Consider the following 26,485-nt stretch of genomic DNA (forward strand, 5'->3'; position numbering starts at 1 on the left):
AGAGCTTCAAACGTGTCCATCCCCTAGACAGTGCACATCACACTCATTATGTATATATACACCCATCCCCTCCCCCACCCATATCTGCCCAACACCCGATCAGTGTCATTCCTAAATGTGCTCTTAGGTGATGATCAGTGAAACCAATTTGATGGTGAGTACATGTGGTGCTTATTTTTCCATTCTTGGGATACTTCACTTAGTAGAATGGATTCCAACTCTTTCCAGGAAAATACAAGAGGTGCTATATCACCATTGTTTCTTATAGCTGAGTAGTACTCCAAACATATACCACATTTTATTAATCCACTCATGTATTGATGGACACTTGAGTTGTTTCCACATCTTTGCAATTGTGAATTGTGCTGCTATAAACATTCGGGTGCAGGTATCTTCGTCATAGAATGTCTTTTGTTCTTTTGGGTAGATGCCCAATAATGGGATTGCTGGATCAAATGGTAGGTCTACTTGTATCTGTTTAAGGTATCTCCATATTGCTTTCCACAGAGGTTGCACTAGTTTGCAGTCCCCCCAGCAGTGTATGAGTGTTCCTGTCTCTCCGCATCCACACCAATGTTTGTTGTTATGGGACTTTTTGATAAAGGCCATTATCACTGGAGTTAAGTGATATCTCATTGTGGTTTTGATTTGCATTTCCCTGATGAATAGAGATGTTGAGCATTTTTTCATACTTTTTTTGGCCATTCTTCTGTCGTCTTTTGAAAAATTTCTATTCATGTCCTTTGCCTATTTTTTGATACGGTTGTTTGATTTTTTCTTGCTGATTTTCCTGAGTTCTAAATAGATTCTATATTCAGTCCTTTATCAGGTGTGTAGCATGCAATAATTTTTTCCCATTCTGTAGATTGTCTATTTGCTCTCGTGACAGTTTCTTTGTGCAGAAGCTTTTTAATTTAATCGGGTTCCATTTTTTTATTTTTGTTGTTGCTGTGGTTGCCTTTGAGGTCTTCTTCATAAATTCTTTGCCTAGGCCAATGTCTAGAAGAGTATTTCCCACATTTTCTTCTAGAATTCTAATAGTTTCACTCCTAAGGTTTAAGTCTGTTATCCACTGTGATTTGATTTTTGTGAGAGGTGAAAGCTGTGGGTCCTGTTTCAGTCTCCTACATGTGGCTATCCAGTTTTCCCAGCACCATTTATTGAATAAGGATTCTTTTCCCCAGAGTATGTTTTTGTCTGCTTTGTCAAAGATTAGATGGCTATATGAGGATGGTTTTATATCTGGATTCTTGTTTGTGTTCCACTGGTCTGTGTCCCTGCACTTGTGCCAATACCAAGCTGTTTTAATAACCACAGCCTTGTAGTATAGTTTGAAGTCTGAAGTCTGGTAAATTAATACCTCCCATTTTGTTCTTATTGCTTAAAATTGCTTTTGCTAAACGGGGTCTTCTCTGGTTCCATACAAAGCGTAAAATTATTTTTTCTATATCTGTGAAAAAATGATGTTGGTAATTTAATAGGGATTGCATTGAATCTGTAGATCATTTTGGGTAGTGTAGACATTTTAACAATGTTGATTCTTTCAATCCATGAGCATGGTATGGTTTTCCACCTGTTTACGTGCTCTGTGATTTCCTTCCTCAGTGTTTCACAGTTCTCCCTGTAGAGGTCTTTTACCTCCTTAGTTAAATGTATTCCTAGGTACTTTATTTTCTTTGTTGCTATCATGAAGGGTATTGAGTCTTTGATTTGGTTCTCAGTTTGACTGTTATTGGCATATATGAATGCCTCTGATTTGTATTGAGTTTGTATCCTGAGACTCTACTGAATTCATTTATCAGTTCCAGGATTCTCTTGGTTGAATCCTTGGGGTTTTCTAGATATAATATCATATCATCCGCAAAGAGTGAGAGTTTGATCTCTTCTGTTCCCATTTGGACACCCTTGATTCTGCTCTCTTGCCTGATTGCTCTCGCAAGGACTTCCAGCACTATGTTGAATAGCAGTGGGGACAGTGGGAAACCTCGTCTGGTTCCAGTTCTAAGTGGGAAGGCTTTCAGTTTTTCCCCATTCAGTATGATGTTGGCTGTGGGTATGTCATATATGGCTTGTATCATTTTGAGGTAGGCCCCGTCTATGCCTATTTTGTTAAGTGTTCTTATCATAAAAGGGTGTTGAATTTTGTCAAATGCTTTTACTGCGTCTATTGAGAGGATCATATGGTTTTTGTATTTGCATCTATTTATGTGGTTTATTACATTGATAGATTTGCATATGTTGAACCATCCCTGCATCTCTGAGATGAAGCCCATTTGGTCATGATGGATTATTTTCTTGATAAGTGCCTGGATTCAATTTGCTAGGATTTTATTGAGAATTTTTGCATCTATATTCATGAGGGATATTGGTCTGTAGTTTTCTATTTTTGTTGCGTCCTTTCCTGGTTTTGGTATTAGGGTTATGTTGGCTTCATAAAATGTGTTGGGGAGGATTCTGTCTTTCTCAATGTTGTGGAATAACTTTTGCAGGATAGGCACCAGGTCTTTGTAGGCATGGGAAAATTCGGGTGTGAAGCCATCTGGTCCTGGGCTTTTCTTTTTGGGGAGGTTTTTTATTGCTGTTTCGATTTCAGTTCTTGATATTGGTCTTTTCGGGAATTCTATTTCTTCCTGGTTGAGCCTAGGGAGGTTGTGTGTTTCTAAAAATTTGTCCATTTCCTCCACATTTTCCAATTTGTGTACATAAAAGTTTTTGTAGAATTTGTAGATGGTATCTTGTATCTCTGTGGCATCAGTTGTAATTTCTCCTTTCATGTTCCTGATAGAGGTTATTAGAGATTTTTCTTTTCTGGTCTTAGTCTAGCCAAAGGCGTGTCAACTTTGTTTATCTTTTCAAAGAACCAACTTTTTGTTTTATTAATCTCCCATATAGCTTTCCTGTTGTCCACATCATTTAGTTCTGATTTGATCTTATTAATTTCACTCTTTCTACTGGGTTTGGGGTCGGTCTGTTCTTCTTTCTCCAGCTGTTTGAGTCTATTCATTAGGTAGTCTATTTGTAAATTTTCTATCTTTTTGATATAGGCATTTATGGAAATAAACTTTCCTCTCAGTACTGCTTTGCCTGTGTCCCACAGATTTTGATAAATTTTGTCTCCTTTGTCATTTAGTTCAAAGAATCTTTTGATTTCTGTCTTGATTTCCTCATTTATGAAATGATCGTTCAGGAGAAGGTTGTTTAGCTTCCACGACTTTGAGTAGAAATGAGAATTTCTGTTAGGGTTGATTTCTACTTTTATTCCACTGTGATCTGAGAAGATGCATGGTATAATTTCTATTTTTTTTAATTTTTTAAGACATGCTTTGTGCCCTAGGATATGGTCAGTCTTAGAGACTGTCCCATGAGCTGATGAGAAGAATGTATATTCAGTGGAGTTTGGATAGAATGTCCTGTAAATGTCAGTCAGGCCCCTTTGTTCTAGCATTCTGTTTAAGTCCATTATTTCTTTGTTTATTTTCTGTTTGGAGGATCTGTCCTGTGCTGTCTGTGGGGTGTTCAAGTCTCCGGCTATTATGGTGTTGCGGTTTATCATTTGGTTTAGTTCAGCTAGGGTTTGCTTTATGAATCTGGGCACGCCTAAGTTGGGTGCATACATATTAAGTATAGTTATGTCTTCTTGTTGAACTGTACCCTTCACCATTATATAGTGACCATCTTTGTCTTTCATTACTTTTGTTGATTTAGAAACTAAGTTATCTAAAATGAAAACCACCAAGCCAGCCTTCTTTTGGCTTCCGTTTGCTTGAAATATCAATTTCCATCCCTTTATTTTCAGTCTAGATGCATCTTTGCAAGTTAGATGAGTTTCCTGGAGACAGCAGATACTTGGCTTGTATTTTTTTTATCCATTGGTCCAGCCTATGTCTCTTGAGTGGGGAGTTCAAGCCATTCACATTTATTGAGAGAACTGATAGATGGGGCAGATTTGTGTTCATCCTGTTGGGTAGAACTTCATTGCTACGTTTTCTCTTTGGCCATTGTGGTACCTGGCCTTTGATCTTTAGCTTTTGAGTAGTTTTACATTCGTGAGTGTTTCTTGTGCTGGTCCGTGTGCAACTCTGTTTTGAGTACTTCTTGGAGGGCTGGTCTTGTCTTGGAGAATTCTCTCAGTCTTTGTTTATCTGAGAATGTCTTAATTTCTCCTTAGTATACAAAACTTAGCTTTGGTGGGTACAAGATTCTAGGCTGGGCATTATTCTGTTTCAGAAGAGTGAGGATGGAGCACCAGTTTCTTTGTGTTTATAAGGTTTCAGTTGAGAAATCTGGTGTTATTCGGATGGGCTTTCCTTTGTATGTTACTTGTTTCTTTCACCTTACAGCTCGAAGAAGGGACTCTTCAGTGGATATTTTGGTCAATCTGATGACTGCATGACGTGGTGTCTTCCTGTTTGCAATGAATCTGCCAGGGGTCCTTTAGGCTTCTTGTACCTTAGCAAGGCCTGGGAAATTTTCCTCAATTATCTCTTCAAATAGCTTATCCAACCCTTGTGTATTTTCTTCTCCACCCTCAGGAATGCCCATAACTCTCACATTAGGCTTCTTCACATAATCCCACATTTCTTGCAGACTCTAGTCTTTTCTCCTATTTCTTTGCTCTGTCTCTGTGACTGACTTATTTAATTGGAAGGTGTTATCTTCGATCGCTGAGATTCTTTCTTCTGTTTGATCTACCCTGCTCTTGAGGCTTTCCACTGTGTTTTGTAGTTCCCTGAATAAATTCTTCATTTCCAGGAGTTCGGTTTGATTTTTCTTTAATATTTCAATTTCTTTTGGGAATTTTTCTTCCAAGTCCTGGATTATTTTTGTGGTTTCTTTGTGTTAGTTATCCATTTTTTCTTGCATATCATTCAGTTTTTGATGATCCATGTTTGAAATTCTTCTTCTGTCATTTTGGTGTTCTGGGTTTGGTTAATGTCCGTTGCTAGAGAGCTGGTGTTTCTCTTTGGGGGTGTGCTTTCCGTTTGATTCTTCATACTTCCAGAATTCTTTCACTGATTCCTTCCCATCTGGAACAGCTGCTGCTTCTTGCCCTTAGATTTTCATTTGGGTGATGACACACCCTGTTTAGTCTCTGAGCCACTAGGTGGCGTTTGTGGGTGAGATCTGACCTCACCCTATATGATGAGTCAGTAGATGCAGTAAGAGGGTGTGCAGAGTGACCTCCCTGTCAGTAGGTGGCGCTTGCCAGGAGGGGCAGGCTGCAGTGTTGTTTTGGGTCCTGTAACCAGCTCTCACTCCTCTGGAGAGACACTCTGGTGCCTCACGTGGTGGGTGGGGCCCTGGGACTTCCAGGTGTGTCCTTACTCTGCACCTCAGTGGGGGCAGAGCTGGGTTGGGTGAGCTGCCCTCAAGCTCCACAAATGCTGTTAGCAGGGGTCAAAGGTCTGTTCTCTGCCTCTGGGCAGAGCTGCCAGGGAGGGGCTGGAGTGGCCGCTCTCAGCAGGACAGTCTGCATGCGGGGGCGGGGCTGTCTGAGACCTGCAGTCTGGAGCAGGCCTCGCTCCTTTCCACCCTCCCTATTCCGCAGTTTCTCCTGGGCCTCTGCCAGCAGGCAGGACCTCAAGCCAGCGGATCTCCCCTGGCTGTGATGCGAGCCAGAAGGGTCCCTGCCCAGGATTGCAGCCTGGGCTGGGCACATGGCCTTCCTGTGAGAGGAGGGGTGCCCCTCAGGCACGCTGATCTGCCCCTGAAGCCACACACACTCCGTAGGGTCCTTCACAAATAACCCTTCTGGGCCCCAGGGCAATGCGATTGAGGCCTGTGTGTACCCTGAGATCCCTGGGACAGGCCTGGGATCTGGTGTGCAGGCCTGTCCCCTGGACCCTGGAGATCACTCCGTGACCCTGCCAGGGAGAGGAGTGCTGGTCTCAAGTCACCCACGGGGTGCCCAGGCTGGATCGCTGTCTCTCCGCCTCAGGATTTGCCCTGCTCTCCTGGAGTCACCAGGCAGGCAGCACCTGGGAGGGCGGGCAGGTAGGGAGCTCACAGTGAGTACCCCTCAGTCTGCTGTAGGTCCCCAAAAGGAGAGGTCCCGTTCCCTGCAGATGCCTCCGGGTGGTGGCTAAATTGTGTCTCTTGGCAGTGGCCAGTAGGCAAAGAGGGAGGGGAGAATGAAGCAATATGGCTCCTGCCTATGGGCTCGGGTCTGCGGACCGGGAGGTGTCGAGAGGGAGATGGGAGTCCGGTGCCCTGTCTGCAAGAGGCTCACGGCTCACTGGCGGGGGCCATCTCTGGGCTGGAGTGGGCAGGTCTCTCCGCTCAGGAGCCCACCCGCAGTCCAAAATGCAAGGGAGGGGAAATGCAGCTGCTCCCCCTGCCCTTGTTGCTGGTCTCCGAGCCTCCCAGGGGCCTTTCTCCTTCCAGTTCTCCTCCCAAGCCTCTTCATGTGGAGTCGCCTGTAGTTTCGGGCACTCTCCCTTCCGACCCTCGTCTGATCTATGTTTGTCTGCCTATTTTTTTCACTTGCTTCTAAAATCTGTCTTTCTTGCAGAGACACTCTAGCTGGTGGTTTTTCTCATCTGCCATCTTGATTCTTCCTGCCTGTTTTTTTTCTAACAGATTTATAGTTTTAGCTTTTACCTTTAGTACTTTCATTCATTTTGAGTTCATTTTTGCATATGGTATAAGGTAATGATCCAACTTCACCCTTTGGCATGTGAATGTCCAGTTTTCTGAGCAGCATTTCTTAGAGAAACTGTCCTTTCCTCCTTTGACGGTCTTGGCATTCTTGCCAAAAATCACTTGGCCACATGTGCAAGGGTGTATTTCTAGGCTCTCAATCCTGCTCCAGTGGTCAATGAATCTGTCTTTATGCTTGAATCACCCTATGTTAATTGCTTTGTGATAAGTTCAAAATTCGGAAATGGGAGACGCCCGACTTTGTTCTTTTTCAAGATTGTTTTGGCTGTTCAATCTCGAGATTCCATATGAATTTTAGGATGGATTTCTCTATTTCTGGAAAAAATGTCATTGGGATTTTGATAGGGATTGTATTGAACCTGTAGATTGTTTGAGTAGTACTAACGTGTTGACAATATTGTCTTCCAATCCATGAATATGGGATCTTTCATTTTATTGGTGTCTTCTTTCTTTCACCAATGTTTGCAGTTTTCAGTGTACAGGTGTTTCACCCCCTTGGTTAAGTTCATTCCTCAGTATTTTATTCTTTTTGATGCTATTGTAAATTTTTTTTTGTATTTTATTTTTTTAACTGTTTTTGTTTATTATTATTATTTTTTATTTCAGCATATTATGGGGGTACAAAAGTTTAGGTTATGTATATTGCCCTTGCCCCCCTCCCCCAGTCAGAGCTTCAAACGTGTCAATCCCCTAGACGGTGCACATCGCACTCATTATGTATATATACACCCATCCCCTCCCCCCAACATCTGCCCAACACCCGATCAATGTTATTCCTAAATGTGCTATTAGGTGATGATCAGTGAAACCAATTTGATGGTGAGTACATGTGGTGCTTATTTTTCCATTCTTGGGATACTTCACTTAGTAGAATGGGTTCCAGCTCTATCTAGGAAAATACAAGAGGTGCTATATCCCCATTATTTCTTATAGTTGAATAGTACTCCATGGTATACATATACCACATTTTATTAATCCACTCATGTATTGATGGACACTTGGGTTGTTTCCACATCTTTGCAATTGTGAATTGTGCTGCTATAAACATTCGGGTGCAGATGTCTTTTTTATAGAATGTCTTTTGTTCTTTTGGGTAGATGCCCAATAATGGGATTGCTGGATCAAATGGTAGGTCTACTTGTATCTGTTTAAGGTATCTCCATATTGCTTTCTACAGAGGTTGCACTAGTTTGCAGTCCCCCCAGCAGTGTATAAGTGTTCCTGTCTCTGCGCATCCACGCCAACATGTATTGTTATGGGACTTTTGGTAAAGGCTATTCTCACTGGAGTTAAGTGATATCTCATTGTGGTTTTGATTTGCATTTCCCTGATGATTAGGGATGTTGAGCATTTTTTCGTATGTTTGTTGGCCATTCTTCTGTCTTCTTTTGAAAAATTTCTATTCATGTCCTTTGCCTATTTTTTGATATGGTTGTTTGATTTTTTCTTGCTGATTTTCCTGAGTTTTAAATAGATTCTAGTTATCAGTCCTTTATTGGATGTGTAGCATGAGAAAATTTTTTCTCATTCTGTAGGTTGTCTGTTTGCTCTCGTGACAGTTTCTTTGTGCAGAAGCTTTTTAATTTAATCAGGTCCCATTTATTTATTTTTGTTCTTGCTGTGATTGCCTTTGTGGTCTTCTTCATAAATTCTTTGCCTAGGCCAATGTCTATAAAAGTTTTTCCCACATTTTCTTCTAGAATTCTAATAGTTTCACACCATAGGTTTAAGTCTGTTATCCACCATGATTTGATTTTTGTGAGAGGTGAAAGGTGTGGGTCCTGTTTCAGTTTTCTACATGTGGCTATCAACATTGTTAAAATATCTATACTACCCAAAGTGAGCTCTAGATTCAATGCAATCCCTATTATTACCAACATCATTTTTCACAGATATAGAAAAAATAATTTTACGCTTTGTATGGAACCAGAGAAGATACCGTTTAGCAAAAGCAATTTTAAGCAGTAAGGACAAAATGGGAGGTATTAATTTACCAGACTTCAAACTATACTACAAGGCTGTGGTTATTAAAACAGCTTGGTATTGGCACAAGATCAGGGACACAAACCAATGGAAAAGAAGTGAGAACCCAGATATAAAACCATCCTCACATAGCCATCTAATCTTTGACAAAGCAGACAAAAACATACTCTGGGGAAAAGAATCCTTATTCAATAAATGGTGCTGGGAAAACTGGCTATTGTAAACTGAATTGTTTTCTGAGTTGCTTTTTCAAATCATTTATTGTTAGTGCATAGAAAAACATAACTGATTTTTGTGTGTTGATTTTGTATCCTGCAACTTTTGCTGAATTCATTTATTAGTTCTAACGGGATTTTGTTTGGTTGCATCTTTAGGGTTTTCTACATATAAGATCCTGTTACCTGTGAACTATACCCATTAAGCTTTGTATTTCAATTATTATAATTATTTCCAGAAGTTCCTTTGAAAAATTTTCAAATCTGCTGGGCTATTCTTAATAGTTTCCTATTCCCTGCCCATATCTTTAAGCCCATCTCAGAAAACATCAACTCTTTTGTGTTCTGTCCTGGTTTTACGGGGCTGTTTGCATTAAGTCCGGTGTTTGCCCTTTTTGCTCATAGCACCTTGAACCTCGTCTGTTGGGTAAGGGTTCAGTCCTGAGACGGAGGCTCCTCCCTGGCCGCTGAGGGCAGGTTCTCTGGACCGTCCATGAACTGTGAGCGCAGCAGCATCAAGGCACAAGCCTGGCAGTGACCCCCAGCATCGTGGGGGCAGTTTCAGGTTTATTTCTCTTTCACACTTATCCCGAGGTATAGCCCTTTGGGGTTCTAGTCTTAGGGAAGGAGGGCCTTCTACTGGACTCTGCTTTGGGCAGGCCCCAAGCTTTTATCTTCTCCACTGTGAGGCTGTGAAAATGGAAACTCAACTTCAGCTGTTTGCACAAATGCTCTCAAGGCACTGGCCTCAGTGCTTAGCTGGTCGCTGACTTCCCACTTTCACTTAGTTCTTGGCCTGAGTACTCCTGTCTTGCCAGATCATGGATTTAGTATCTGTATCTACTTACATATCCAATTTCAGCATTTTTCGTTTTCAGGAGCGTGGTCAGGGCACCTGTCCACTCTGTTGCCAGAGGTACAAACCTCTCCCTGGACCTTGAGGGCTCACGCCAAGGTTCTCTTGTCTCACCTCTCCACCATTCCTTTGGCATCTTTCACTGTCCACTGAAAAGTGACCTTCAAGCCTCAGTCCTTGGCAGCACAAAGGGCAATTAGAGAGCACTGAACCTACCATTGTCTCAGGCCACTGTGACACCTCCCTGGTAATGGAACCCAGCTTCCACATCTAACCAAACTCCAGCCTTCATTTCACTACAGAATTCCCTCTGGCTGTCTTTACTAAGTTCTTTGTTTATATTAACATCACTACTCTGTTCCCGAAACGTGTAATTTTTAGTTAGTTTAAACTATAAACAAAGTGATGCTGTTTTCCTTTGAAATGTCCCCTTTTTCTCTAAAGTCTTTATCCTAACTCCAGTTCGTATTAGGTTATTAAATATGAAATGTCCAATTTTGAATCAAAGTGTAGTTTATTATATCTCAAACAAGAAGCAGTACAATTAATCAAAGTATGCGCCTAAACTATTGACACAGTTTTGCCATCTTAATGGTACCTAGTTTATACCAGCAGCGAAGACGCCTGAACAGTGAGTGGCAATGAAATCACGAAAGGCGTTTTCCACAGCTTGTTGAGAATTGAATATTTTTCCTTGCAAGAAGTGATCCAAAGCCTGGAAGAAGTGGTAGTCAGCTGGTGCAAGGTCTGGTGAATATGGTGGATGACAGAGTTTCCAAGTCCAGCCTCCTTAGTTTGAGCGGCATTGTTTGTGTGACACATGGTCAAACGTCGTCTTGCAAGGGGACTGGCCTGTCTCTATTGACCGACCTCAGCTGCTTAATCACAAGCCTCCTCAGCATTTCATCCAATTGGTGTCAGGAGATTCCGCTGTAATCAGTTGACCAGTTTTCATGAAACTGTAGTTTTAGCCATATCCTTCCCAAACACTTTGTTGATACTTCGAGCTGTCTGCGCTGCATTGGTTCCGTGATGGAACTCCTATTTGAAAATAACACAAATTTTGACTTATCCATGGTTTCACAAAAATTGCTCTTAAAAAAAAAAAATTGAAAGATAAATCACAAGCCAAAACATGAATTTGAAAGACTGAGGATGTTCCTTCACAGTAAAAATAAAACAAGAAGTGTCAAAGTGAAATGTCAGAGATATCAACTGTCATAGTACTTAAGGAAATCAGACATCTCATACTTAATAATGTAATACTTCTTACAAAGATGACTCCAACATGTGTTTACCCACCTGCTTTCACTGTATCTTCCAAATTAATCCTTCTAGAAGTTTTCATTGTGCTCCCTCCAAAAACTTACTACTCGTTATTCTGCCTCTATAATAATTTTATTATAATTCACATATTTTTAGTAAATGCCTATTAACTGCCAAGCATTCTATTAAAATTTGGGATACTGTATCAGTTTTCTTTTGCTGTTGTAACAAATCACCACGCATTTAGCGGCCTACATTAAAACAATTCTCGGCCTCAACCTCAATCACACCTGCAAAGTCCCTTTGCCACTAAGGTATCGTAGCGGCCACAGATTCTGTGGATTAGGACTTAGACTCGGGGGCTGTCCCTCTGCTCACCACAGATACACGCGTGAAGAGCCACTCCACCCCCTCTGGTGCTTTACCAGCGTGGGCAGAAACAGGGCAAACAGGCACCCACACCTCTAGTGCACTTATCACATCGTATCAGAGAGGGCTGAGGATACGAGGAGGAGGAAAACCAGGAAGAATGTTTGGAAAGAGCAGCAAAGGCTTTGCAAGGTCTTAGTGAGCGGGCAGGCTTGCCGGGTAGGCATGGGGTCACTCCCACGAAGAGGAGGAGCCTGTGAAGTCAGAGAGGGCTGCAAGTGTCTGCAAGCTGGGGTGGCAGCAAGTGCTTCGGTGTGGCCAATGGGAATGAGGGTGCGATGGGGATGTCACGAGATACTACGATTTGGAACATCACATCTTGGGTTCTTTTTTCTTTTTAGCAGGAATGTGACAAGTAGAATCTTACTTCAGGAAAATTATTCTTGCAACACTATGGAAGGCAGCCTAGATGGACGGGGAGAAAAGGAGACGAATTAAAAACCTGGGTAAGATTCACACGGTGGCGGTGGGGAAGGGTAGATGCCAACAGTGCTAAGCCTAACGATCTCAGCCAGCGGACGAACAGCAGCCGCGGCGCTGCCTGGGGCTGGGGCCGTGGCAGGACAGCCGAGGAGCACTGCCTGGGCGGGCGCAGGAGGGAGAGTCACTGTTGAGATTCATTCCAGGAGGTAGTGGTTTCCTGCAAACTTAGTATTTAATTACACACTTTTGGTGGGGGGGCATAGAGTCTCGCTTTTTTGCTGGGGCTAGAGTGCCGTGGCGTCAGCCCAGCTCACAGCAACCTCAAACTCCTGGGCTCAAGCGATCCTCCTGCCTCAGCCTCCCAAGTAGCTGGGACTACAGGCATGCGCCACCATGCCCAGCTAATTTTTTTTATATATATGTTTTTAGTTGTCCAGCTAATTTCTTTCTATTTTTAGTAGAGACAGGGTCTCGCTCTTGCTCAGGCTGGTCTCAAACTCCTGAGCTCAAACGATCCGCCTGCCTCGGCCTCCCAGAGTGTTAGGATTACAGGCGTGAGCCACCGCGCCCGGCCCACACTTATTTTTTAATTCAACAAAAATAAGAAATTTGGGAGAGCTTCCTGGGGAATTGAGTGGCACTTTAGGTTTAAGGAGCTGAGGATACAATTATCTTTCATTTCACCTTGGTCTTTTCTATGCCAAAGTAGTTAAATACAGTGGTGTGCAACTGCTACTATGCAAATATTTTTTCTTATATTACCAGATATTTGCTGGATTAAGACATGTTGTTTAACTGCTAATGAGAGTGTAACTCCTGGAGGGCTATAATAGGACATGCATTCCTTCCAAATTTCCTCCCAATACCTAGCACCTACATAGACTAATAACGTATCTTTTGTCATCCATCATGTACTAGAAGAAAACATAATTATTCTACACAAAGAAACAGTGTTGGAATGATTTGGATGAAATACACACATTTCATCCTGGCGTTGAAACTTTCCGCCTTCCTTACTTGCTATATTATATATAATTTAGGGGAAACAGATGAGACAGCGCAGTAATAGACAGCTATTTATTTGCTTCAAACATGACCAGATACCCCTGGTCATTGAGCACTGAAAATGTGCCTAGTACAGGGAGGAAGTGAATTTTTAATTTTATTTAATTTTATTCAACATGAAGCTTAATTTAAACACTGACATTCAGTTATTGGAAAACACCTATGTTTTAAATAACTTAGGTATGCAGGTAGATCTTTTCAAGTGTAAATGGTATGAAATCTAAACACAGATTAAATATTTTTTTTTTTTTTTTGAGATAGAATCTCACTCTGTTGCCCGGGCTAGAGTGCCGTGGCGTCAGCCTAGCTCACAGCAACCTCAAACTCCTGGGCTCAAGCAATCCTTCTGCCGCAGCCTCCCGAGTAGCTGGGACCACAGGCATGTGCCACCATGCCCAGCTAATTTTTTCTATATATATATTTTTAGCTGTCCATATAATTTCTTTCTATTTTTGGTAGAGACGGAGTCTCACTCTTGCTCAGGCTGGTCTCGAACTCCTGAGCTCAAACAATCCGCCCGCCTTGGCCTCCCAGAGTGCTAAGATTACAGGCATGAGCCACCGCGCCCGGCCTAAATATTTCTAATAAAAATTTGTCAGAATTGAGATGTGTTCTAAGTGTAAAATATACACCGTATTTTAAAGACTTGGCATCCAAAAGAAGATAAAAATAGTCTTCTTTAAAAATATTGATTAATTACAGCCAAAATAATATTTGGGGTATATTTGTTAAATAAAAAAAATAAAATAGTAATTAAAATTAATTTTTAAAAACTTCACTGTGGCTAAAATTTTAAAATTATATATGCAGTTCCCATTTTATTACTTAGGTGACTGACCCAGACAAAAATACCAGGATTACACGAAAGAGAAAGATTTCCTTTTCTTATAAGAAATAATTTTTCTGATCTAGTCATTTATTCTAAGAGGTATTTACTTGAAATCTTTTTATTCTTGTATGTTCGTATGTAAGTCCTTCTGAGCCACCAAATCAATGCCTAACAGCTGTGCAGGCCAGTTGGCTTTAGACAGCTCCTGGAGTTTTTAAGGATTATTTCTTGGCAGCTTTTTGGGGGGGGGGGGAAGAACACTAATTGAAAGGTTAATCAAATCAGTCATGCTTGCATGGGGGTTACGTAAACACCCTGTCTCCACTGAAGAGTAAGCAGATGCATCACATTCTACCCAGAAGGTCCATTTATTCTGTAACTATCTTCAAGTTTCTATGTAGCAGGGCAGTATTTTGAATACTTTGCAAATCAAAATTTTATTCCAAATTTATGAAACTCTTCTGCACTTCCAGGATTCTACAGAACCTAAAGCATTTCATGCCCACACGGATTCCATCTGTGGTACACGCAGGGAAAAGGTCTGTCGTGTAGGTAAGTGTTTCTAAGTTTGCATAGATACAAACATGCGTTTAAAAGTAGATGATCTTGAGGCACAAAGGTTTTTTAAAAATACCAATGCCGGCTTACCATACATCTGAAAAAAATTGCTGTTAGGGAACAATTTAAATAGCTCAATAAATATTTCTGGTAGACAATAAATGGATAAATTACCACAGGTCAAGGATTAGATAGGGAATGGATAATGTTGAAGATACTGAGCCTTTAAAAATATGAAATTGTGTGGTGATGTCTATAAAGCCAAATTTCCGTTCCATTTCCAGAAATAACTTTACATGGTCCTACCCTATCAAAGGTGGAAGAAATACCTAAGGTAATGATGGCTGGACTGTATAAACAACATTATTCCTAAAGCCCTATAGGAATACTGTCTGGAATGTATAAACAACAGTATTCCTAAAGCCCTATAGGAATACTGGGAATTCATTCCATTCATAAAACGGAATTCACTCTGTGTTAACATTTTTTAATATACATGGCTCCACCTAAACTGTGTTCAAGAGTAAAACTGTAGAGATTTGGGCATGGTGGTGAGTGCCTGCAACCCCAGCTATAGCTGTAGCTGTAGAGCCAGCTGCTTGAGCCCAGGCGTTCAAGGCTGCAGTTGGTTATGATCTTGCCACCGCACGCCAGCCTGGGCGACAAAGCAAGACCATGTCTCGTAAAGAATAAACTTTCAATGGATCACAAACATTTCTAAGAAGGCATTCATTTCCAAAATTATTATGAAAGCAAAGCCAGTGTTTCAGGAACGTATCTGATGAGCAAAGCGATGTGAGAGCAAGTCTGAACATGTGTGACAGTATTGGCTAACATGGTCTTCACTACACTAATGGTTACCACCCTTATTATAGTTAATGAACTGGCGGTCTCCAATTATTTTATTGTACCTACAACTCCACAAGACGTACACTGCAGTAAGATGTGGGTTAGAAGCAGGGTGGACATGGGTTTCTGTAGTATCCCTGGCTCTGATTGGTTGGTGCCTGTGCTTAGTGATCACTAGATAGTCTGGATCTACCTCTGCCTGGGAGTTTGTTTATTACATTGATTAAAAAAAGAAAGGCTGGCTTCCAGAAATTATTTCTTAAGGAGAAAATTAGAAATTTCTTAAGTAGAGAATATTTTGTCTTGAAATTACTTAAAAGGTGATCCAGTTTGATGTAAATCATATAAATTATGCAGAAAATATGGAATAACAAAGGATCACTCAATTCTAAGTAAAGTTCAAAAGTACATTTATTTAAAATGTGGGCAAGATATCAATATAAAAGAAAACAGAGTATAAGAAATAAAAATAATCAAAGTACAAAACATTTCAAATCTTTAACATCCATAATTTAGAGATAGCAAGGTCATTATTTACACCATTTTATTTGTAGCTGAAGTCCCGTAACAGTTTTGTGAAAACATTTAAAAACCTGGCAAATGAATCAGAAAACCTAATATGGGCTCTTAAAGTCATATAATACAAAACATAATTTATGTTTCCTCAGAATAAAGTTGCACATCTCAATAAGATGCAGTATATTTATTGTATCTGTTTTCCTGCTTTGAAGTCTTGTCCCCTAAGAGGCAGCTGGAAAACAAGAGCATCTGGATGCAGCCCTGGGGCCTCCTCCCGCCGACTGGGACTCTGATCCCGACTCCAACCACACCGCAGTCTAGGAGCCATCAGTTAAATTTATATGTGCGCTTGTTGAGGAAAACAACTTTCAAATGCAAGGCAAAAGAATAACATTAAACACAGGTTCCAAGGTGAGTTGCCCGGTTTCGGCTACTACTTACAACAATGCTATGGCATTTTTCTAACCTATCCCAACCACAGGGGACTTTAAAGCCCCGACACACAGGGCTCACTCGGCCTGCATCAGTGCTGCTCGAGCTACCCAGCTCACTCCGCCAGGCAGCTAAAGCCGAGCCCAGTAATAGCCGGAGTCGCCCCTAAATTAACATGGATAATGCACAGCCCTGAAGGGGTGGCATCCTCAAGGCCCCACCACAAATAACTGATTTCTACCCCTATCGTCAAGAACACCTGCTGACTCTGCAATTCTAACCCACCCACTTTGAGCAAAATTAGGCAGGCTATAGCTAGGACAAAGGGCCCCTGAGGTAATACTCACAAAATACCCATATAACTTCTAAAGTAATTCTTCCTTCTGAAAGTCAATGTGGTATATAGCATAGGCTTTCATAGATATAAATACGCACAGTAGAAAAAATCTGGAAAAATGCAAAAGTATTATTGCATAAAAAACAAATGCTTATAGCATATCTGCAAAAATTTAACAGGTCTTTTATCATTTCTATCAGTAACTTCAAGGGAGATGTGGAGTATTCCAAGCTCTGCTGTTAATAAGAGGGCTTCTGCCCCAGGCACCACTCCAGCTCGGTAGGCTGTCTATGGCTTAACAAGACAGTTGCTTCTGGAACTGATGCAAATTTTATTTCTTAAAAGTGCTTTTCTAGGCCGGGCGCCGGTGGCTCACGCCTGTAATCCTAGCACTCTGGGAGGCCGAGGCGGGTGGATCGCTCAAGGTCAGGAGTTCGAGACCAGCCTGAGCGAGACCCCGTCTCTACTAAAAATAGAAAGACATTATATGGACAACTAAAAATCTATATAGAAAAAATTAGCCGGGCATGGTGGCGCATGCCTGTAGTCCCAGCTACTCGGGAGGCTGAGGCAGTAGGATCGCTTAAGCCGAGGAGTCTGAGGTTGCTGTGAGCTAAGCTGACGCCACGGCACTCACTCTAGCCTGGGCAACAAAGTGAGACTCTGTCTCAACAAAAAAAAAAAAAAAAAAAAAAGTGCTTTTCTCCCAGTGATATCGAGGTCTCTGGCTAACATTATAATCATAAGCTCTTTCAGGCTGAGGGGACAGTGTAACTCACCGAGGATGGATGTCATTCTGATCCTCGTGACGTACTGAAGCAAGTCTATCCAAAACCCAACAGGCCCTTGCACAGGAGTGGTCGGCTAACACTGGCGCCGTGGGAGCTGGCGACGCCCCTGCAGTACGGCGAGGAGACGCCTGCCCTCCAGCCGGACCACGCCGGCCCCAGGAGAGGTGCCAAGAAACAGCACCGAGAGCAGGCCCGCCACAGGGGGAAGCCGACATTGAAACGTAGGTTTTTTTCATAAGGATTTGCGAAGCACGTTTTGCTTCACTGACGGGCTATTCACATATTAAGATAATTGAGATTTTTAATAAGGACTATAAATAACAAATGACAAAGCCTAAGTGTATCAAAATCCATTATTGTAAAGATTTACCTTTGCAATTTCACCCATTGTTATTCACCCATTGTTAATACGTTATTCAAGCTGTTTTTATTCCCCATTTCAAAGTTCCTGAGTATAAAGACTATACACAAACTAACTTTCACTTTGAAAACTACAAACTCAAAAATGAGCTGATAAAAAAACTCCTATTTATTGCAATTCTCTTCTATTTTCCCTAATTTTCAAATACTGAAATATCTATATAAACTAGACAGTACGGATCCTTTCTAGTTTCACCTATTGAAACTGAACTCTCAGTGAGAGAGTTTTCACTTGAAACTCAAGTGAGTATTCTGAGGAGAAAGAACTGTGAGCTGCATAGATCATACAGCCAAGCAGGAACAGCGGCTTACACACACACAGTGCAGACGTTATTTTACCAACCTTGAAAACACATTTTCATATTCAACCCATCCACCTTTTGGTCTCTTTCAAAAAAGGATATGACTCGTAGTCCAGCGTCTGCGTGAGCACGCCGGTGAGCACAAACTCCGCGTTGTGCACATCTGCGCGGAACAGAAACAGACTGGTAAGTAGGTGAGCACAGCCCTGTGCGTGCACACACACGCGCTAACACGGAGCAAGAGCAACAAACCGTACCTATTCCTCGGGCAAAGTATTCTCGACATAAATGAAGGTCATTTTCACAGGATATTAAGATTATCTCTGACAAACTCTAAGGAAAAGAAAATGAGTTTATCAGTGACCGCACACCGAGCCTCACACACAACGATGGACGCAACAGCCCGCTTGGCCCACCCACCTTATTCTGCTTGTGTTCCATGAGCTTCCGGAAAGACGGCTGTTTAGATAACACTTTTCCTCCTGCGCATTCCACAATTGCCTTCATAGTTGAAAGACTTGGGCAGATTCCAGGTGTGATGTAAAAATATTTTGTCTAAAAATAAAATATATGTACTGTATTCCTAAAATGCTTTGAATTTTTCATAGAATCTGCCACGAGATTTTAGACAAACTATCTAATTCCATGAAATTATGAAGATAATATTCTCCCGCTACTCAACCTGACGTGGGCCTAGAGGAATCCAGCCACGTAAACTGAGAAATTATTTAAGCATTTCCCACATTCAGTAAGCCTATGATAATTAAAAGTAATCAGAACTTAAGTTCCCAAAACAAAGTGCTTTGTGAATAAGCAAGAATGTTATGAACATTTTTTACAATTTCTACAAAATTCTAAATCAGCATTACATTTAACCACTTTTATCTTGTCAAGCAGCAAACTGGCACAGCACAGATCCTGGCCTGTATTCCTTTTCTTTGTTTGAATCCAAATAATTTTAGAGAAAATAGAGTAGGAAATGGTACTGATACTTAATTAGGTGAGAGTAATTCTCTAATAAGCTAGCTCCTGAGAATACCACAAACTAGTGGTTTAACTGCTCACAGAAAAGAAAAAAAATCAAATATTTAGAGAAATCAGACTATTTTTGGTAAAAACAAAATCTTAACTCAGTATTGTATATCATTCCTAACTCTTAAGTTGGCTCCTTAAGAATTGAAAGAACAGATTATCTTTATTGATTTACTTAGGAAATGTTTTTTTGTAGCAAAGAACTAACTGTTCTAAGTATCTTATCTAACAAATATTTAAAAATCTTTAGTTCTGAATTATTTATGTACACATTCAATTAACATTTCTCCAAGTATCTTCTCCGGCTAAATACACACTTACTGAGAATGGTATTAAGTAAGCAATGTTCTCCAAAGATTTATTAAAAGCAGAAAAATTAACTTACATGTCTCTTACCAATTAAATTATTCATACACATACTCTTTAAGGACCTCATTTCTAACAGATCTATTTACTTACTTTTTGGACCAATTTTCAAGAATTAGAGTCAAGAGAACCTCTCTGGAGGTCTGTACTTCCCTGGGGGACAGGCCCCAGGGGCAGCGTCCGAGGAGGAGGACAGGCCATGCAGCACAGGCAGGCTGAGCCCGATTCCCCTGGAATGCCCTTTCCATCAAGCTACCTGTTCCCGCCCTTGAACTGGATCATGTGCTACATCTCCCTGAACTCATCTGACTTTTCCTTAGAAGTGTACCTTAAAGAGTGGAGAAACATGTGCCCGTTTTAAGGACTCTTCCAAACTGAAAGAGAAAAGCACCTCGGCCTCAGCATCGCGGAGAACGTAGTTCTGCTCATCTGGAAAACAGAAAAGCACACACTCTGAGAAGCAGGGCAGGCGCGACCACGCCCAGAACTCTCGCCCTCATTCAGGCACACATCACTCACGGCGACATTCGCCTGCACAGCCTTTGGGTGTTTAAATCTCACCCTTGTACGTCATTTACTTCCCCCTGAAAACAGCCAGACCCAGACCAAAAACAGACAAGCAGGTGTTCTTCCTCCTAGGTCAGTGGTAATTAACCTTTCGGGGCCAGGAACTCTTCTGAAAAAAATTCACTGAAAGCTCTGGAGCCCTTCCCTAGGTGCACGCCTCTCCTGACCCCTCAGCTGCAGGCTCACACACCACCTCCCAGCTCTCAGGTCCTGGGTTGAGAACTCAAGCTCTACGATGGCAAGCTCTAAATGACCATCACGTCCAAGTGTGCCTATATCGACCAATCCCTCAATGGCTTGAGGAACAGTAGAGTCAATTAGCTGATAATCAAAACTTTATAGACTTACTTACCAAAAATACATTCCTTTTAAGTATGCAAAAGTGTACCGCAATTTACAAAAGATAGTTTTACCAATTTTTGAGGAATTCTGAAAATTTTTAACTGACTGATTTTCAGAGTTTTCACAGTCAAATTTGCCAAAAGTTAAAATCACAAAATGTTTTAATCTTCCTACAGATACGTCTCATATTCAGAAAAGCATTTCTTCTCCTCCATTTCATAACAACCAAAAGTAGCCCAATACAGACAGCTCAGACCCGATAATACACACGTCAGAGTGGAAAGGGCAGAGAAGAGAGTCCAGCGTCAGGGTCAGCAAACTGGAGTGGACTAGATGACACATATTACGAATTATTTCTGTTGCATATCCTTTTCCTCTTTTTTAAACAATGTTTTAAAAATGTAAAAACCATTCTTAGATTACGGGCCAGTTTGCTGGCACCTGGGCAAGAGCAATCACATTACTACAGAAATGCTGAAATCTGTTTACCAATTGCCATAAATACAAAATTGATCCACCAGCCAACGAGTAGATAAATAAGGCTGCTATACTTTTTTAGGTGAAAGAAGATAAGAATCTTTAAAAACTAGAGAAATAAAAAATGATGAGTTAAAAAATGAACAAGCTTTGCCCAACTCCCGAGCACTCGCAGGCCTCAGGCGACTGCGGCAGCCCAGTCCCCCGCCCGCCGCCCACAGTGCGGGTCTGGTACGTGGCTGAGCTCCCGGACGACCACAGGCAGCCCCACGACCCCGAGCACAGCCTCCTGGTGGTCCTGGAGCAGCTGCACCAGCCTGGGGTGCTCTACTGCAAGTCAGATGCTGGACTAGAATGATCCAGAATTAAAATGATCCAGGATTAGAAAAGATTTGGAGAGAGAGAAACTATTCCTGGATGAACACAATAACCATAACAGAAGATAAACCACCAAACTAGGAAGAACGATTAAGATGCTTTATGAGGAGCAAATACACTTGGATGACGAGATCCGCTACATCCTGGATGGCAGTGGGTGCTTTGATGTAAGAGATGAAGAGGACAAGGGGATCTGGATCTTCACAGAGAAAGGAGACGTGGTAACGCTCCCCGCAGGAATCTATCACCACTTCACAGTGGAGGAGGAGACCCACATGAAGGCCATGCAGTTTCTGGGGCGGAACCAGTGTGGACGGCGTCTTACCAGCCAGCTGAGCATTTCAATGCCCGGGGAGAGTACACGGAATTCCCGGCACACACGGCACAGCTGCGCTCCCTGGGAACTGACGTGAGCCTTGTGAACGTCCTGGACACGGTAACTGAGCAGAAAATCAATCATTGCCTCTTTGCTCTCGCGCGGTAGACTTGAGGCTAGATTATCTTTCCTTTGCAAGATTTCATCAGAATTTTTTTTAATGAAAGAAGCTACAAAACCGATTTTTACATGGAAGCAACTTGGAAAGGCAAACAAGTCACCTTCATTTGTTCCTATTCAGTCAAGACCAGCGGTTCCGTAGCCCTGTGTTAGTGAAGAGTTCATCTCAAACACACAAGGACATTCCATCTCTCAACATGCAGCTCCTCAGATGCCCACTCTGGACGTGACGCTGTGCCTGCCTTGCAACAAGGTGTCACAGTAGGTGACACAGCTGACCAGACAGAAGACACTATTTTCTCCCAAAATTATACCTTGTGGTGGGGAATGGTGTGGAGGAGGAACTCTCACGTTAGGGGCACACTCTGAGCTGCTTATGCCACTTCTGTGTTCAAATTAAAGGAACTGCCTCGATTAAAAAAAAAAAAGAAGAAAAGAAAAATGAAAAAAGTGCTGTCACACATGAAATGGCATATTTGAAAATGTTCATTTCCAGGGGAAAAATTAAGGCTGATATGCCTTCTGAAGCTGGTAAGACACTGCCAAGAAGCAGTTAATTTTTGTGAGCGAGAAAATGACATTAAAAAATAAAAGAAAGTAGCTAAAACAATCCTGTCACAGATGACACACTGACATTTTGGTTTTTTAAAACGAGCAAAAGGATTGTGTCAACTGGACAGTAGTATGCAGAAAGATTCAACCTGAAAGTTAAACCTCTCACAGAAGCACCAAAGAAATGAATATTCAAGACAGTGACTATAATATTGATGTCTTAAACTTTATATAAATTAAACATAAATACAAATTTCCTAAAATATGCCCCCACCAAAAAAAATCAAAAGCCAACCTGGTTTTTAAAAGATTCTTAAACTGCTATAAGATGGGTAAAGGTAAGAAATCAGGAAGCAAAACTTCAGGTACTAATTGCTACAGATAATAAACTAAAGTAATCGTCTTCTTGAGAGACTTCCAGAACAATCTGAAAACATAAACTTTTGTCAAAACAAAATGTCTTTAAATATGTATTTAAAATGAATCGTCAGTAGCTGTCAAAAACCTTGAGAGGCAAAGACCCAAAACAGCCAAGTCGACCCTGCAGGAGAGAGGACTAAGAACACACCTGGGAAGGTAAGAGTGCCTGGCCTAGATGACACCTGGGGACACCAACCCTGTAGATAAAGGGGGAAACCACTGCTACGTAGGACAGTGAAGGTGCTCATTCGTCTTGCCTGTTATGGCTTCTATGGACATTTACCATTTATAATCATTTTATACTTAGCAAGGTTCTAAAACCATCCAGGTGTATTAATATAAGGAAAAAAACCCCATCCTTTATATAGATGTTTGTTGGAATGAAAATGGAGATAAATTTTTTTAAAAATGAAAGTTTATCTGACATTAAAACAAAGGTACTGATGCTGCTACTCACCAATGAATTTCTGACACTTGAAGCATTCTTCTAGCCACTCCGGAGTTACTATGTGCTTCACTACAGAAATCGCCGTCAGGAACTTCACTGTGCGCGTCACCTTGCTGGCAATGAGGTGTGTGCATTTCTGCGCAGACTCGGCAACCTCCCCACCGAGAATGTAGAGCTTCTGAAGGTCGCAAACACAGTCAGAGATGAAAAAGCTAAGCTTCCGTGGAGCCACATCCACAGAGCACAACACAGATGAAAACAAAGTATCTGAATGTAATTCTCAGCCAGAAAACAGTTTAACAGGCGCTACAAAACTACAGGAGAAAAATAAAAATGAGATTTATCATTCACATTTCTACAGTCATTTCCACCCAAATAAAGATTAAGACATAAACTCTCCAGACATCAACACCACCTCTCCATGAATAAGTAAAATGACGTGAGAACGACGCAGCTCACTTCACAAAGAGAAAACTCGCCCAGACTGTCTCAGCCGACTCTGGTGTTAATGAGGTGCGTGAACATGCTATCTCCGTTTTTAAAAATGATGGCATAAAAACTAAGACATATGAAAAAAATGACCTCTTATTAACAAACCTCATATTTTAAAGGTAGAAAAATAAAGTTGCACTAAATTTGTAATAGTAGCATTTATAATTGCTTTTTCTTAAAAAAAATAAGGAATAAAATGAAGGGATCCAACATGATACAGGTCAACTTATACTCTTAACCACCCACCACCCACCCCCCACCGAAAAAGTAGTAAAACAAAATCCCATCAGCTGTTGGGTGTTATTTCATAAAGAATATTTAAAATCTGCCTCCATTTATCATCTAACAAATACAGAAACCCCTTCGGCCTCACTCTACCCAAGAAATCTCATCTTGGGTAGACTGTGTTTGACGGGAGAACTTCAGGAGGAGCAGGCCTCTTTTACGCTAGCGCGACCCTCGTGCAGCCTTGCAGGGTTCGAGGGAGGAGAGAAATGGTCCCTGGCCTACACTGATGAGAACGCGAGTATCTCAGCACGACACGGTAGCACACAACAGGGCAGGAAGGCATCAGACAGTTACTGACTAGTCACCACCAGCACGCTAACGACTGCTGTAACGAAACATTGCTGACTACGTGTAAGCTTAACGAACTGCTGCCTGAAGTGAACACAAACAAAGGGACGCTGCTCAAAACCCTTGTACACAGCAGAGTGAAGCCTCACCTTGATATACTGCTGCACCTGGACGGGCTCAAATCCAGTGAAAAGCACAAAGGGGGTCAACTCTGGGGTGAGCTTCCTAGTGGGGGGCGGGATATCCTCAATCCTGCAAAAGAGACACAGTAGCGATGGTTTTATCATTTACTTACAGTGAAAACACTCTCTAGAAAACAAGGGATTCCAGTAGTTTAACAAGCTTTTACAGCTTTAAGAGTGTGTGGTTTTTATTCTTAAAGGGAAAAGGAGCTACCTGTCCTTTCCCATTTACACAAAGTCACCCCCTCAAAAAGACGACATCTGAAACCTCCCAGGGAAGCACCTAATTCACTTTCAGTTAAGATCAATATTCTCTTCTCCATCAATCCCTCCCAATTAATTTTAAATTGGCTTTAAAAAGAAAGCAAATATTAGCGTTGGTTTCTACCTTTCCCTGATTTTGCCAGTTTAAACATCATTATAATGGCTGCTTTTCATTTTTTTATATCAAGCTTTAAAAACGACCTTGGTGACTTAGGCCACTCCTTGTCCGCACAGTCACCATCAATACACGTCAGCCAAGAGGGATGCCCTGAGAGCTTCCGGTACCTTTTTAATTCTGGCCCTCTGTCTTCCACGAGAAGGTATAAAACAAGCTGTTTTACTCAAGCGTACATTTCAAATTAAACCTTTTGGTTTTTTACATTTCCTTTTTTCAAATCTTATTTTTCAGCTTATATTTAAACAAGACGGTCCGGGAAAATTTTATTTTAAAATTTATTTGTGGCAATTTGATCACAGCCTTAAAAAATATCACACAATTAGGATTTCACTACAAAGTCAACAGTTCAGTCTGTGCTCTGGATACAGGCAGTGGAAGAAGGGAAAGATGAGGAAACTGGCCACGGCAAAGACAAGCCAAGCAGCTGCATTTCACCAGGTACAGCTGGGAAATAAAAGAGTTTTCTGGAGTTGAGATGGAGAACAAAGCTCCCTTGATGTGCACCTGCATTTGCTCTGTCTTGCTAATTACAAAGCAGGACTTCATTACTGTCCAGTGTCAGCCGGCCATGTCTTTCCCAGATGAGACCAAAACGATATGCATCTACATCTGTGCAGCCAAGCCAAACACGACATGCGGGTGTGGTGCACACCACGTTCCAAAGGGGTCTTGGATCCTCTTTCGCACCGTGGCTGATGCTACAGTGTGCCCATGGAGCACTGGCACATCCGAGAAACACAGCTAGGAAGACTCCGCACCCGGTGCTCTCCCGGCAAGCAGAGCAGGGCGTCTTCAGCAGGGCCCTGGGGCTGGGGGGCTCCATGGGGTGCTTCTGAGCTGCTTCTAGACTTCCCACCCATTTCCACCACAGCAGCTTCTATTTTACATAGTGGGGGTAGGGGGGAAGGGAGGTTCACCAGAGTTTCTTAAAAAAAAGATTCAAAATTTTTTAAATTATAAATACAGATATACTACCCTATATCATTATAAACTGTCTTCAGCAATAAAATAAGACCTACCACAATAGAGCTGTCAAGCAAAAAGCAAATGCTTTCAAACCCTATTTACTGTGAAAAATTTTAGAAACTTTCCCTAATTGCCACCAGTTTTCCAAACAGACCTGTGAAAGACAGCCAACCGCGCAGAAAGTCAGGTTCTGATTCATACCTGGCTCTTTTGGAAGACGGCTGGATGTTAGTGACTTCATTTTGTTTCAGTTTGGGAGGCAGTCTTGCACCCTGTAATTAAAATATGAACTACTTTAATCGAATCAACCTCCCAAGTAACACAGTAGCTTCCAAGAGATTTACGTGCCAAATAACCAAACTGCTTAACCACGTCCCAGGACGGTGCTCTTCGCAGCGACACTGGCACGCAACTCCCACGGGGCCAGGAAAACGCTCGCCCGGAGCAGCAGCCAGGACCGCAGACAGAGCCTCCGGCTCATTTTCATTGTTTCCCCTCTTCATTCAGCAAATCCCCTCAGTTCTTTAAAATATCTTTGCCCCCTTCTTTCCTCACCTCACGTTATATATGCAGTCCCCCACTTTGAACTTCTCAGGACCATTTTTATTTCAAATAATTCGTCCTGTGTCCCAATTTACGACGTGGGAAACATATCACTGCAGTTACTCTACCCCTAAAAGACTATTCACAAACTGAAACTCCACCTATGAGGTTGCACAAAGATGTTAGAGGCCATCGGATCAACAGTGCTATTAGCAGCCAGACAAGGTGCTGAACCTGCGCTGCGTCTCACGAACACGCCCACGTCCGCGGGA

At 41.8% G+C, this 26,485-nt stretch overlaps 1 protein-coding gene across 3 annotated transcripts in view; it reads right to left on the minus strand.

The window, feature by feature from the left end:
- Positions 1 to 15,528: 15,528 nt before the first annotated feature.
- Positions 15,529 to 26,485, minus strand: part of PAXIP1 (PAX interacting protein 1) — a 58,429-nt gene continuing 47,472 nt past the window's right edge. The window contains exons 14-21 of one of the 3 annotated variants that reach the window (XM_069461281.1): positions 25,872 to 25,942; positions 24,230 to 24,332; positions 23,022 to 23,190; positions 19,661 to 19,761; positions 18,355 to 18,489; positions 18,192 to 18,267; positions 18,037 to 18,097; positions 15,529 to 15,995 (exon numbers count right to left, since the gene is read on the minus strand). In XM_069461281.1, coding sequence (XP_069317382.1) covers positions 15,980 to 15,995; positions 18,037 to 18,097; positions 18,192 to 18,267; positions 18,355 to 18,489; positions 19,661 to 19,761; positions 23,022 to 23,190; positions 24,230 to 24,332; positions 25,872 to 25,942 — 732 coding nt within the window. In that variant the 3' untranslated portion in view covers positions 15,529 to 15,979. Of the gene's footprint in view, positions 15,996 to 17,950; positions 18,268 to 18,354; positions 18,490 to 19,660; positions 19,762 to 23,021; positions 23,191 to 24,229; positions 24,333 to 25,871; positions 25,943 to 26,485 lie in introns of those variants that run through there. The other 2 variants (XM_069461280.1, XM_069461282.1) reach the window with 2 other exon arrangements.

Source organism: Eulemur rufifrons, chromosome 29 (assembly GCF_041146395.1).
Source record: "Eulemur rufifrons isolate Redbay chromosome 29, OSU_ERuf_1, whole genome shotgun sequence".
Classification (NCBI taxonomy): domain Eukaryota; kingdom Metazoa; phylum Chordata; class Mammalia; order Primates; family Lemuridae; genus Eulemur; species Eulemur rufifrons.